Source organism: Schistocerca americana, chromosome 3 (genome assembly GCF_021461395.2).
Source record: "Schistocerca americana isolate TAMUIC-IGC-003095 chromosome 3, iqSchAmer2.1, whole genome shotgun sequence".
Taxonomy (NCBI): Eukaryota; Metazoa; Arthropoda; class Insecta; order Orthoptera; family Acrididae; genus Schistocerca; species Schistocerca americana.
The window spans coordinates 417,331,732-417,347,319 of record NC_060121.1 but is presented as its reverse complement, the minus strand read 5'-3'; the positions used below and the strand labels follow the sequence as shown (position 1 = coordinate 417,347,319).

Here is a 15,588-nt window from a genome sequence, read left to right as displayed (position 1 = left end):
GAAAATTTTTTTAAAAGTTTTCTTGAATATCAACAGTTTAAACTCAGAATTCAGATGTTCAAAATACTTTTTGAAATAGATATCTTTCAACGTTTGTAAGCACTTTTATTTTAAGATACCAGAAAATGTAGAACATCAGCTGTGAAAGCTATTTCCAGTTGTAAAAAATTTTTGCAGTAATTCGCTTCCTACCACAACCTTACAGTATTTTCCCTGATTGTTCCAACTTGCCTACGCTTCAAGTCACACTTGATTTCGGGATATGTTTGTACTTCTGAAAGCTCCTGTACTTTATTACGGTATAATTAGATATGTGTTTCGTTCTTGATTTAGATCTGTTTTAGTATAGAAAATATAAATATATACATTACAATTTTTATATCTGTACTATCTTTTATAGTGACTGGTAGATGAGCATTAGGATACGCCAAAGAAACGCAATGTCAACAAAAATTCAGAATTTCAGATTTTTTTCTCCAGTATCGACAGGGGAACAGCTCGTTTTTCGGGACGCCAACATACCTTTAAGAAATTGCTCTTTCCTCCTGTATTTTACTTGTGTGTTGGAAGACACAGGTCATTATTCAAAATATCTAAATATGCCGCAGTATATCAGCCTTAATGGCAAAGCTAGAGCTGAAAGATGAACATGAGATTAGATTTGTATCCCAATTTTTTAGTAACTTCAGTGAACGAACTGCTTTTCAAATGATGTTGAATAAGCAAGGGGTCGCGCCAGATAATAACGCAGTTGTCACTCTAGAAATCAAATGTTCTTGCATTCTGGAAACTGGCTAATACTTTGAGTACATCTTGAAACGCTAATTTTAGTTATTTGGAGGAAAGACTCGAGGCTGAATTAGTGAACATGTAAACAAAAGGCTGGTACATATTTTTAGGCTAATTATAGCCACCAGTGAGGCTAGTAATTAAAAAAAAATTATTTCATAATATAGATTGATGGCCTACATAAGACACGTTTTTACAGATTTCTCGAAACATGGTTTTGTTCAATAGCGTATTAGATAAACTATTGGTTAATACTACATACTGAGTCTTTGGAAAAGCAGTCAACTGTAATTATGGATCACGCAAGTCAACTTATTATTTTTCTGTGACTAAAGTATTTCTCGCAAATTCGTCTCCGTACCACCAGCAAACTACATCCACAGTACTACTCTTTGGTCTGAGTGCATGACAGCTCGAATGTAAAAAGAAAGAAAGGAAGATAAGAATTTAGCGTCCCGACGAACATGGGATTATCAGAGAGATCAGAACAAGCTCTGATTGGACAAGGATATGAAAAGAAATGGGGCCTGTCGCTGTCAAAATAAGGCTTTTATGGCTTATGCGGTAGCCGGGTTGGCCGAGCGGTTCTAGGTGCTACAGTCTGGAACCTTGCGACCGCTACGGTAGTTCTAAGTTCTAGGGGACTGATGACCTTAGAAGTTAAGTCCCATAGTGCACAGAGCCATCTGAACCATTTTCCTTATGCGATCTAGGCCACCCACGGAGAGTGTAACACGTGATGGCATGACAGGGATTTGAACCCACATCTGCTGAATACGACTGCAGTACCCTAACGCTTGAGTGTCTTTCACACCTGAAGTCTGTGGCATTAGCTATCTCCTGGTAAGATACGAATCTGACTTTTGGGTCCCCGTGCAGAGTCATTAGATAAATTTTCAGCAGCGCATCTCAATACTTAGTTCACTGTTCGGAATTTGTTTTGTTTTTTCTTCTAACTTCACTAAATTACTCATATTAGTTCATCGTTATTGTGCATGGCTTTGCCGTAGGTTTCCATAAAACTGCGTTTCACACCTGACAGACGGAATACGCATTGGGATAAGCGCGCGGCATGAGAAACTTTGGACCGCTGTAGAAAAACCCAGCACCGTGCCTACGTGTTACTAAAGAAGCACCTACTTAATCTGTCTACGCGGAATTGGAGGTAAAGCTTTCAACTTGAAGCATACACATTGTCCAATAAGATGTTTATCACACTTTTCTGTTAACTTATATAGAATGTATAAAAATATTTCTCAAAAATGTTGGGGGCGGATTCTTCATACTGCAGTGAGAAAAGTTCACATATAGAAAACACATGACCGCTAATCCTTCGTTTTTGAATTACTAATGAAAGATTGTTTTCCAAAGTTATCGAGAATGCAACTCATCACAAATTTTAAAACTGTCCTCCACTTTCTTTCTTAAGCACAAACTCCCACTATATTTGTGGGTGCGTGAAAATTATCATTTTACAATTCAGGCAACACTCCAGCAGCAGTTTAAAATTAATGTGTGAGCTGAAACGGCGACATTTTGAGTATGTCCATATGCCCACCCAGCTCATCTTCCAAACTCTCCCAGACATACTAAAGGATATATCCCTGCAAATAAAAGGATTCGTTTGGTTTACGTTTGATGTGGCGCAGCACATATCCGTCCCGTAGCTCGAAATGCACTAGACGATACCTGCCATGAGGAACGAATAGGTAGGGAGGGATTAGTTAGATGGCCTGCACTGTACCCCGACCTCGTTCATTCGGATTATAATCTACGGTGCCATTTGAAATAACTGATTTATGCAGCAGACAATCTTCAGACATGGACCCTACATCAACGTGTCACGAAAACTGCAAAATCGTTCTACATCATCCGAGACATATCCATTATCCAAGGAGTACATGCGTGCGCTGAAGCAAAGGTAGGGCACTTGAAACATTTGTTACGAATTAATTTATCTTTAACTATTAACTCAAGAGTGTTAGATTCTCAGATGTATGTTTACATTAACTTTCCTTCTTTTGTTTTGTAAGGACTCCATCCCTAAAGTGTGAAAAAAAGTATTTCTGGTAAACTTTATATACCTTGACACCTCTTTCCAGTGGTGGCCAAAGTTCATCTTTGACAGAAGCGGGCATCATGAAATCGTTATATTCATATTCGTTTCATTGTTTGGAGTATAGCATTGTAAGAAACAATCTGAGTCACTTGCATCTTAAGCATTGTCACTCGGGGCGGCAGAGAACGGAAAGAAAGGCCACGATCTCGCTGCACCACGAGTTAATAGTGTATGACGGGATGCAGCAAGCGCTTTTTCCAACTTATCAGCGGATCACCCGATTCATGTCGCAGTTGTGGAATGTAATAGATGAAGCCTTCCAAACAGAAGGATTTCCTGTCTGAATGGCAGTCTCCATACCTTTTGTTGTATCTCACAAATACTGGCAAGGTCAAAGGAAGGTGAAGTTTTCAGAGCCAGAGCTTTTCAATCAATTGTTGGTGGATTTGTCCGCATTGTGAATCATTCGATTGCTTTACTTGCTGCTAATTCACTTTCTGCTAGATTTTCTGTTCACGTGGACTGACACGGATGTAATGCTTTGGACTTCTGACTTATATAATATTTTCGTGCAATTCGTTAGCTAAGAACTAACCGTGACTCTGAACATAAAAAAGAGACTTTTTGTTCTTGCTACATAAATTACAAAATTTGTAAAAAACAGTCTCGGTAGCACAGTCATTTATTAAAGATATGACCGGTTTCGGACTCTAGGAGTAGGCCATCCTCTCGCCATCCGGATGACGAAGATGATGCTTGGAATAGCTATGCTAACGCCGACTGGAGCCATACATATTTTCAATAAGTGACTGTGAAATCTGATAATGTTATCCAAAATTATAAAGTAAAAACTTAATTCTGAACTGCAAACTTTCCAACTACCGTGGGAAAATATTGTTGCCAACAACAACAGACGTCACATGAAACGACCTGTCTCGTGACTGAAAAATATATGTCTTTCCGAAGCGTCAGAGAGGGAGGGAGAGAGAAGGGGGGAGAGGAGAGAGAGAGAGAGAGAGAGAGAGAGAGAGAGAGAGAGAGAGAGAGAGAGAGGGAGAGAGAGAGTGACGAGTCTCCAGGACAGGTTGCTACAGATAATGCGACCTTGCGGCCCTGCCACAGACTGAACACTCCTAAAATTGCGATCAGTATACTGGTACTGTACCTCCCTTGCCTAATTCGTCAATAACAAGGTTACTTTGTAGTCTTTGTAGTCCTCAGTTTCATGTCGTGCGAATCGGAGGTAGAAGACTTTTCACAGACGATGTAGTTATCTATAACGAAGTGCAGTTTGAACGGAGCTGTACTGATATTTAGTCAGACCTTGAAAAGATTTCAAAGTTGTGCAGTGTTTGGCAACTTTATTTAAATGTTCAAAACAATCGGAAAACTGTACACTTCACAGAACGAGAAAACGTAGTATCCTATGAATGCAGTATTAATGAGTCACAGTTGGAACTTCTGAACTTACACAAATACTTTGGTGTACCACTTAGTAGGGACATGAAGTGGTGCGATCACATAGGCTCAGTCGTGAGTAAAGGTGATACCAGACTTCGGTTTGTTGTTGTTGTTGTTGTTGTTGTTGTGGTCTTCAGTCCTGAGACTGGTTTGATGCAGCTCTCCATGCTACCCTATCCCGTGCAAGTCTCTTCACCTCCCAGTACCTACAGCAACCTACATCCTTCTGAATCTGCTTAGTGTATTCATCTCTTGGTCTCCCTCTACGATTTTTACCCTCCACGCTGCCCTCCAATGCCAAATTTGTGATCCCTTGATGCCTCAGAACATGTCCTACCAACCGGTCCCTTCTTCTCGTCAAGCTGTGCCCCACTTCGGTTTATTGATAGAATACTTTCGAAATGCAATCACTCTCCAAAGGAGACTGCTTGCAAATCACTAGTGCGACCCATCATAGAATGTAGCTCATTAGATAAGAGCAGCAGGAGATTTAGAACGTATACAGAGAAGGGCAGAGCGAATTGTGACACGTTTGTTTGCCTCGCGGGAGAGTCTCACTGAGATGGTGAAACAACTATACTGCAGACTTTTGAAGACAAACGAAAACTATCCTGAGAAAGTCTACTGACAAAGTTTCAAGAACTGGCTTTAAATGAGGACTCGAAATATGCTACAACCCACTACGTTTCGCTCCCACAGGGATCGTGAGGATAAGATTAGATTAATTACAGCACGCACAGCAGCATTTAAACAAGCTTTTTTTTTTCGAGCTCCATATATGAATGAATGAAACGGGGAAAAGCCTAATAACTGGTACAGTGGGACGTACCTTCTGCCATGCCCTTCGCAGTGGTTCGCCAAGTATAGATATAGAAGTAGACGTATATGTGGAAGAGAGCAAAGAATATCTAGGCAGTATCGAGCAAATACTTTCGAAACAGCATCCCAATGGCCACGTTCAGTGGTGCTTACGCCTTCTTCTGCACATGAGGACGAGGAAGATGGTTATTATTTAATGTCTGGACTACATATGCTCATTACGATCGTAGTACTCTATTAAGTGCATAAGGACAATGAGTGAAATCTCCCGTATGTTGTTGGAAGGACCACGAGGAAGAAGGTTATTATTTAACGTTTGGACTACATATATGTCATTACGATCGTTCCACTCTATTAAATACATAAGGACAGTGAGTGAAAGCGTCCGCGATGTTGCTGGAAGGACCATTCCTGTCGGCTTTAGGGAAAAGTGTGGTGTTATGTAGACTTGAGATACTTCTTAAACTCGGTTCCAGTTATTTCGATCTTTAGTTGGGTGACAGTTTACCTCATCTGTGGAAAATTACCTGTCGAAATACATAATGAATTACATTACCACCTTCTGCAATGAATTAAGCACAAGTGTTTTATTATACGGAAATGGAGCAAACATTCTCAGTAATATTATACTCGTAGAAAACTCAAAACATGAATGCTAAGCAATTTCACGTTATTCGTTAACAGTTACTCCCGTAACTCCTCTCAACTGATTTCACATGTAACATGGTAGATTATAGATGAAATTTCAAAAGTTGTTGAGAGTTTTCTACCAGCGTACCTTGACCAATGACACTAACTTCACCCTTGTATCGAAACTCTCTATTCCCTTCAACGCGTATAAAAGACATCACTCATGTTCCAAATGGAATGGAAACCTGAAGCCGACAGAAGCGAAGGATTTCGCAACCGAACAAGGGAGTGCGTCAGTGGGGTACTGGCGGTCCTCCGCTTTGTTGTTGCGTGCTTTGCAGTAATCGAAATCAGTAACACGATAATCACACTTCCGCTTTCCGTGAGAAAACCTAGTAGATAATTCATCTGCCAAGTTATTCATTTAGCAGTGATCTTCAGATCTATGGATTATTACATTCCAAACGTTTGAAAATCGCAATCTGGCTCAGCTAACGAACATTAAATGCAGACAACGTGGCTCAGTGGTTAATAAGCTCTACTCGCATCCGACAGGAGTATCGTGCGAATCTCCGCCCGGATCAGATCAAGTGAATGCCAGGATGTTTCCTCCAACCTGCAACGCCATTACTCATTCTGCCGGTCACTTTCCTCATATTCTGCAAGTGAGTTGTTGTTCGTCTGCAATGACCTCTACGTCTACCCCTCTAATGGAGTGAAGCAACGCTTAATCACTATTCCTAGCATGGAGCTAAATTGCTAGATGATAAAACTGTGCCGGCCGATGTGGCCGAGCGGTTCTAGGCGCTTCAGTCTGGAACCGCGCGACCACCACGGTCGCAGGTTCGAATCCTGCATCGGGCATGAATGTGTGTGATGTCCTTAGGTTAGTTAGGTTTAAGTAGTTCTAAGATCTAAGGGACTGATGACCTGAGATGTTAAGTCCCATAGTGCTCAGAGCCATTCGAACCATTCATTCGATAAAACTGTAATCCAATATCAATCTGTGAATCTCAAATTGTGTTCCTCTCCAATTATTTGTTGGACATCTTCGTACCCCCTCCTTCTCCTTCGTCATCTTAACTGGACTGGCGTCCCAGTCACAATGGCCTTACTGCCGACCAGCGAATAACTTATTACGTTGCACTACGTACAACTTCAAAACTCTTTGAGCAACACTGAAAGTTTCGAAAGAAAGTAAGAACAGAGAAATTTCAGTTATGCTGTGTGTACATTTAGTAGACAGAACTTCAAAAAATGAACTGACAGTCTCCATTACTACTCTGTCCTCGATTTTTACTTATCCAAAAAACAAAAGTACTCTCAAAAGTGTCCTCCACGCGTGTTGGAAGGCGATGATTTCGATTACTGAACGGCGGAATAAGATCTGAATGTTTTCTTTCTGCGACCCCAGTTTAGGCAATCGTTTCTCTCCCTTCCCCTCCTCCCTCCCCCTACTAAAGTATGTTAAATATTTATGATGTATATCTTGTAGACAAGAATAAAAATATCAGTCTTTTGCAACTGAAGTTTTATTTTTATTTTTTTACCAAAACTGATTCACCAAATTGTATTATGTACCTCCAGTGGTTTTTTATCTCCTGTAGTTTATATGTGCAACTTGTCTCATGTGTAAGCTCCTGCAGCAAGGCCAAGTGGCCGGCCGCGGTGGTCTAGCGGTTCAGGCGCTCAGTCCGGAACCGCGCGACTACTACGGTCGCAGGTTCGAATCCTGCCTAGGGCGTGGATGTGTGTGATGTCCTTAGGTTAGTTAGGTTTAAGTAGTTCTAAGTTCTAGGGGACTGATGACCACAGATGTTAAGTCCCATAGTGCTCAGAGCCATTTGAATCAAGGTCAAGTGCAGTGAGCAGCAAGGCTGTATCAGGAAGACTGCGCGCGGTAAATATCAATGTTGTGACATGCGGCTGGTTTAAATTGTAACTTGTGGTTCTTCTAGTGTTTATACAAGAGACGACGGGCAAGCCCAGGAAGCATAGGAGACATAATGTGAAAACCACAGCAGATACCTAATACTGTTACTTTCTGTTGAATCGTACTCCCTTCTCAAACAAGTTTTAACATCATTTTCATCATGCGGCAGAATTTAACAGCCAGCTGAAAGTGGTATAAGCCACCTGCCAGCAGTTGCAATGTAATGAAGTAGTCATGTAGAAAGTATTTGCAGTAGTCTCTGTAAGCTCCAGAACTACCTCGAACTACAGTACAAAGTAATGTTAAAGACCATTCATTATCGTATTAATTATCAATGTATGTCCCTTCCCTTGCCACACCTGTCGAACACGTTAGAAAAAGGTTCGTTTGTAATTCCGTTCACAGTTGACTTCATGTTCCACTGAATCGGTTCAACGTGCTCAAAATTCTTCACCTTGACACCTGTTTGGGAAAGAGCATGATGCCTTGTGAGGGGAAAATCAGGGGTATATAAAGGTGCCCGATGACTTTTTCCTCTTTTGATCAGAAACTGACGCCTGAGGACGGGAAAACAATGGCGAAGAACAAACATACACTGTCTCAGATCTTGCAGTAGGTTATTGCTAATCAACTCTCTCTCTCTCTCTCTCTCTCTCTCTCTCTCTCTCTCTCTCCCCCTCACACACACACACACACACACACACACACACACACACACACACACACACACACACACACACAACACACACACACACACAAGCGGACGCACGCACGTGACTATTACTGAAGGCCGGCCGGAGTGGCCGCGCGGTTATAGGCGCTACAGTCTAGAACCGCGAGACCGCTACGGTCGCAGGTTCGAATCCTGCCTCGGGCATGGATGTCTGTGATGTCCTTAGGTTAGTTAGGTTTAAGTAGTTCTAAGTTCTAGGAGACTGATGACCTCAGAAGCTGAGTCCCATAGTGCTCAGAGCCATTTGAACCATTTTTATTAGTGAAGGGATCTCCGCCTACATTGTTACATATTTGTTCGAACAATGGCACCTCTTGTTCCTCGTGCAAAAATTTCGGTTTCGGAATTTATTGAACTGACAGCGTGAAGTACGTTAATGCTCAAATGGCTCTGAGCACTATGGGACTTAACATCTATGGTCACCAGTCCCCTAGAACTTAGAACTACTTAAACCTAACTAACCTAAGGACATCACACACATCCATGCCCCAGGCAGGATTCGAACCTGCGACCGTAGCAGTCGCGCGGCTCCGGACTGAGCGCCTAGAACCGCTAGACCACCGCGGCTAGCAGTACGTTAATGAATGCAATTTTACGCGTTTCGGCTTAAAACCATCTTCAGATTCACATTGAGAGGAAACCGATACATACTATCTCATTAACAAAGTCCATTGTAGTAAGCATTAATCCACAGCAATTTTGTACATTGGAATTTGTTGTGGAGGTACTGTGTATTGTGTCCTCGTAATATGATTCTTAACACGGCATAGCCAAAACGCGTTAACTTGAAAAGATTGTAACAGTAAAAGCATTCAACATAGGGTATTACATTACGTATCGCTTAAAAACAGCTTTTATGGTGGTATAAGATTATCTCATACACAATTTCACTGAGCTATGGAGCGCAACTTAAAAATATTTTACGACGAAATGTGTTTGAGTAGCAGATTATCACGTGTCAGCACCAAGTGTCAGCTGTGTGTGAACTTCAGCCTCTCTTCTTCCTAGGCCTACGTTGGTACGCTTTACCAGCCGAGATCACGCCTGATCTCTCTTAAATTTCCGGACAGAGCTCGCCTCCAGTGGTATCGCAATCCATACAAACTCGGGATCACAAAGTAGACGATGTCGAGGAATCCTGCTACCTAGGCAGCAAGGAGGACATAAAAAGCATATTACTACTGGCAAAATGGGCATCCCTGGCCAATAGAAGTCTAGTAGTATCAAACGTAGCCCTTAATTGGAGGAAGAAATTTCTAAGGATATACGTTTGTAGCACAGCATTCTATGGTAATGAAACATGGACTTTGAGAAAACTGATACAGAAGAGAATCGAAGCACTTGAGACGTGGTGTTACAGATGGTTATTTAAAATCTGGTGGTCTGATAAGGTGAGGACTGAGGAGGCTCTCGGCAGTATGGGAGAGGAAAGGAATTTATGGAAAACACTGGCAAGAAGAAGAAAAGGATGATAGAACTCCTATTAAGACATCTGGGAATAACTCGCGTGGTACTAGAGGGACATGTGGAGCGTAAAAACTGTAGAGGTAAACAGAGATTGGAAGACATCAAGGAAATAATTGAGGACGTAGGTCACTAGCGCTACACTGAGCTGGATAGTTTCGCACAGGAGAGGAATCCACGGCGGGCCGCATCAAAGCAATCAGAAAACTGATAAAAAAACATCGTTCGTATGTGGAACAACTAGACCAATGACGTCACGCCGATCGCGACCTGTTTCCCATTAGCATCTCGAATCTCGCTTCAGTTGTTCAGGTTCAGCGACGCAACAGAGCGAGACGCTACTGACTGTAGTGAAATACCTTGGAGGACCATCGAGAGCGACCTGAAGTGGAATCATCACATAAAACAAAATCTTGGAAAAGCAGATTCCAGGCACAGATTTATTGAGTCATAAGGAAGTGTAATTCACCCACGAACGAAGTGGCTTACCAAACATTTCTCCGATCGATCTTTGAGTATTGCTCATGAGTCTAGGATCCTTACCCGGTTCTGTTAACAGAGTAAACAGGGAATATGCATCGAAGAACGGCTTATTTTCATACGGGATCGTTTAGTCCATGGGAAAGTGATACGGGGATACTCACAAACCACAGTGGCTAAGGCTTCAAGAGATGCGTTTATTTTTGAAATATCGAGAGAATATGTTGTGAGAAGAGCTGTGCAACGTACTACTTTCTCCCACATAGGTCTCCCAAATGGCCATAAAAAAATTATAGCTCATACGGAGTTTTATCGACAATCATTCTTCCCACGCACCATACGCGAATTGTGCGTCCGATGCTAGATCGGCAATAAAATAAAAAATAAAATTAGTACTTCTTATAGAGAAGATTACATACAGGGTGGTCGGAAATTCCCGTTACAGACTTATAGGACTTGTAGAGGGGAGTGAGTACATCGTATATTGAATAGGAATCCATGTCCGGAAACGTCACTCAACGAGACTACAGAGCGTCAAACATTTAGGCGCGGGCGTCTGTAAATGTACGTATACACGGGGTGATTCCGTGATCTTACAGACTTTCTAGGATGATGGAGAACGATAAATGTATTAACTTGAAGTAAGGATCCCTGTACCGGAAACGAACGAGTCGAAAGTTATAAACGAAAACCGTTCTGATACCTCTGACAGTTGAATACATGTACCGGTTCTTGTGTTGCGAAAAGTGTAGGGCTGTTAACTTTCAGTGGTGGTAGAGTGGACAAAAACGAGAAAAAATGTCCAACAAACGTGGGCTCTAAATTGCATACCTGAGAAGCTATGACCATTCGTTCCTCTTGACTAACATGAAACACATCTCCTCTATTGAGCAAGTGTTCATAGCTGTTAAGGTACGCACTTCAGAGCCCACGTTTATTGGACATTTTTTCTTGTTTTTGTCCATACTACCACCTCTGAAAGTTACCAATCCTACACTCTTCGCAACACAGGAACTGGTACATATATTCAACTGTCAGACTATCACAACGATATTCGTTTATAGCTTTTGACTCGTTCGCTTCCGGTACAAGGATCCTTACTTCAAATTAACACATTTATCGTTCTCTAACATCCTAGAAAGTCTGTAACATCATCACGGAATCACCCCGTGTATACGTACGTTTACAGACGCCCGCACCTATAACTCTGACGCTATGTAATCTCGTTGAGTGACGTTTCCGGACATGAGTTCCTATTCGAAGTACGATGTACTCACTGCCCTCTACAAGCTCTAGAAGTCTGTAACGGGAATTTCCCACCAACCTGTACGTACAGAATGTCTCTCGTAAGAATCGCCAGGCGCTTTTCCTCGAGTGTTTCGCAGATATTTGGACTTTCGTTTTTGCTCTGTATAGCTGGTGTCATCACAAGGGAAAAGTGCTCATGACGTCTTTCACGCGACCTCCAGTGTCTGTTTGTTTCCCGTTACAAACAAAATTATTTTTAAAGCTGAATTCTACGCGCCCATTCAATAAAGCGGCCCCAAATCACCCTAGTGCGATGTTCGCACTGTCGATATCTATCAACAGGGACAGTAAAACACGAAGAATAACCAGCGACAGCACTGTGCTGATCCGCGGTGAGTCGCTGAGTGTTGCCGCCATGCAGGAGCAGCGCTGCCCAATCGCTGCTGGAGTACAGGTTACTCTTCGTGTTTTGCAATGCTTGTCAATAACACAAATATCCCACTAGACTAATCTGGGACCGCTCTAGTGAATAGACACGTAAAATTCAGCTTTAAAAATCATTTTGTTTGTAACGGGAAACAAACAGACACTGGAGGTCGCGTGAAAGACGTCATGAGCACTTTTCCCTTGTGATGACACCAGCTATACAGAGCAAAAACGAAAGTCCAAATATCTGCCGAAACACTCGAGGAAAAGCGCCTGGCGATTCTTACGAGAGAGACCCTGTACATCATTTTCTCTACACTAGCCGGCCGTTGTTGCTGAGCGGTTGTAGGCGCTTCAATCTGGAACCGCGCGACTGCTGCGGTCGCAGGTTCGAATCCTGCCTCGGGCATGGATGCGTGTGACGTCCTTAGGTTAGTTAGGTTTAAGTAGTTCTAAGTTCTAGGGGACTGATGACCTCAGATGTTAAGTGCCATAGTGCTCAGAGCCATTTGAACCCTACACTACTTAAAGCGAATTCTGGGATGGTTCCTTCTAACGTGCACCCTCTTTACCAGTCAGAGACCGTGTTCCGTCTCTAGTGGCTCCGAGATTGACTTAATCTTCCTTCCTACTATTCAACGTCGACGTAACGCTCAAACCGGATACCTCTAACAAGTCAAACATCCAACGGAAATAAAAATAAAATACAAAAAATAATAAAAACGGTTCAAATGGCTCTCAGCACTATGGAATTTAATTTCTGAGGTCATCAGTCCCCTAGAACTTAGAACTACTTAAACCTAACTAACCTAAGGACATCACTCACACCCATGCCCGAGGCAAGATTCGAACCTGCGACCGTAGCGGTCGCGCGGTTTCAGACTGTAGCGCCTAGAACCGCTCGGCCACCCCGGCCGGCAAAATAAAATACAGAACTTGAATAAAAACCTTTTCCGTGTTAGTCTGTGTCGTTAAGAAATGCTAAAATCGTTCCACAGGTTCTCTTCAGCAGTGTAGTCGCCCTGAAGAGGAGCACTGCGAAGACGGTCGAAACGTCAGTATCACAATCGTTTGTGTTTCGTAAGCATGCGGACAAACACGCAAAACTATTTTATTCAGATTGACACTGGCTGTGGAAGCGTACGCACTCATACGAGACAAAAACGTGCGACCAACGGGCATGCCGACGCAAGACGCGGCAGAGTGGAGGGTCAGCGCGAGCCAGCAACAAGTGCCCTGCGGGCCTCGCCCGCGCAGGCGAGTGCGGTACCTGTTGTCGGCGGAGGCGGCGCGCGGAGTCGACGCGTCGGCGGCCGGCGTCTGCTGGGGCGGCAGTGATTCTGCGGCCTCCGGCTGGCCGCGGGCAGCTAGCAGTGTTTCCGCGGCGGCGCGGCGCGGAGCGTTTTGTCCTCGCGGCTGAGCTCGGCTCGTCCGGGCTCCCTCCCGCGTGCCCTTCCCTTCCGGCGCGGCCTCCTTGTATGCGCGCTCGCGCCCGCCGAACGGTCCGTCGCCGCAGCGGCAGCGCGCCGTGAGACAACTGATTCGGCGCTTTGCATACGCATACATTTCGCCTTTTCTCTCAAGACCCCCTGGCCAGGTTCGGCGCCGAGCAAAAACAAGTTGCCTCATCTGCATGGCGGCTCCAACCCTTCCGCCCTTTTCCCCCGCGCGGCCTTTTGTTGCGCGCGGGCCGCCTCATCAGCGGCGAGGGAAATGCTATACTTTCTCACAGCGCGCGCGCCCGCCCCGCCTAATTTCGACCCGCTAGCTAACGGGCACAGCAGAGCCGCGGAGGCTACCGGTCCCGTCCGCTTTTTCTAGCGCGCTCCGGCCTTTTGTAATTGAAACGGTTCGGCGTCGCTGCGTATGCGCGCGCTTAATAAGCTCCTATTTTTTTGCCAGTACGTCGGACGGGTAAGGCACTCTGCATGAATTAAGTCATTACGGCCGAGTCCCGAGTGGCAGCGCTTCGACGTCGCTCCGCTCGCGGCCCAAAGCGGAAATGAGCCGCATCAGCTGCCAAGACTCGTTGTGACAGTTTGATAGTTAGCGACTGATAACGACGCATCGCATGCACAGTATGTTCCAAAAGTTTGGCCTCGGTGCTCTAATAGTCAAAAAGGTTCAAATGGCTCTGAACACTATGGCACTTAACATCTGAGGTCATCAGTTCCCTAGAACTTAGAATTACTTAAACCTAACTAACCTACGGACATCACACACATCCATGCCCGAAGCAGGATTCGAACCTGCGACCGTAGCAGCAGCTCGGACTGAAGCGCCTAGAACCGCTCGGCCACAGCGGCTGGCTACTAGTAGTCGGAAGTAAATATTTGCACTGCTTATAATTAAGATTGCAACACTAAGAACATTAGCAAATAACTAAATTTTACTTATTAAGCACATACAGTATAGCAGAAACAATATATTATTAAATTTGTGCCGGCCGGTGTGGCCGAGCGGTTCTAGGCGCTTCAGTCTGGTACCGCGCTACCGCTACGGTCGCAGATTGGAATCCTGCCTCGAGCATGGATGTGTGTGATGTCCTTAGGTTAGTTAAGTTTAGGTAGTTCTAAGTTCTAGGGGATTGATCACCTAATATGTTGAGTCCCATAGTGCTCAGAGCCATTTGAACCATTTGAACATTAAACTTGTACGTAAACTTGATGGTATACAGGATAGGTGGGAAAGTTCCGCATGGGGCCCCACCACCACAGTGCCATATTCTTCCAACGGCGTCACTGGATGCGATATGGGGAGCACGTAGTCAGCACACTACTCTCATGATCGTTGTCGGGTTTCGTGACCTCGGAAGCGCTACTAATCGGTCGAGTGGTTTCTCAGTTGGCCTCACCAGGCTGAGTACACCGTTGTACCTGCCTTCTCAACAAGGAATAATCTGTCATGTCGGGAATCGAACCGGGGCCTCGACATGGCAGCCAGCCGCGCTGACCATTCGGCTACGGATGCGGACGAGGTATACAGGTCGCCGCATTTAACGCACAGAGCTGCCATCTCTCAAACTGGGTTCACATCCAGTTGAACTGAGCTTGATTGCAAGGTACGTCATTCCATGGTGCTTCAGCTCCGTGCTAGGGTTTATCAGTCGCAGTGGTTGGAGAGTGGGAGGCTCTCGACACCCGATGACCAAATGTCTTCAGTGGTCAGGTGATCTCCAGAAAATGTTGGATAGGCCAACAGTATCGAGGGGGTCACGAAAGCACGAAAATCATGTGATCTTAGATTATCCTTTTGAAAACATACTGAAGAGACCTCGAAGATAGGGCACATTATCTGGTCTCATCATACTAGAAAGGAAACACCTGCTGTCTAAAGTATTGGCTATGCGAATCTGAACTCATCATGTAGTGTACCCAAAGGAACCTCATACATTCATGTTAGGTGCTGATCCAGATGACTGACGAATGCACTCTGAGAAAGCTCGTCTTCACCGTAGCGTCCACACACGGACTTGTCCATCGTGGCGCTCTACGGGGAATGGTGACTTTTCTGAATGGAGGACGTGGTGCCAGCCTCTGTCCAGTA

At 44.2% G+C, this 15,588-nt stretch overlaps 2 protein-coding genes across 2 annotated transcripts in view; one reads left to right on the top strand and one right to left on the bottom strand.

The window, feature by feature from the left end:
- The window catches only part of LOC124606127, an 83,593-nt gene extending 69,985 nt beyond the window's left edge, over positions 1-13,608 (bottom strand). Inside the window, exon 1 of the mRNA XM_047138092.1 lies at positions 13,313-13,608. Within this exon, the coding sequence (XP_046994048.1) occupies positions 13,313-13,608 (296 nt within the window). The remainder of the gene's footprint in view (positions 1-13,312) is intronic.
- Positions 1-15,588, top strand: part of LOC124607286 (UPF0489 protein C5orf22 homolog) — a 485,448-nt gene that overhangs the window by 347,423 nt on the left and 122,437 nt on the right. The window lies entirely within an intron of this gene.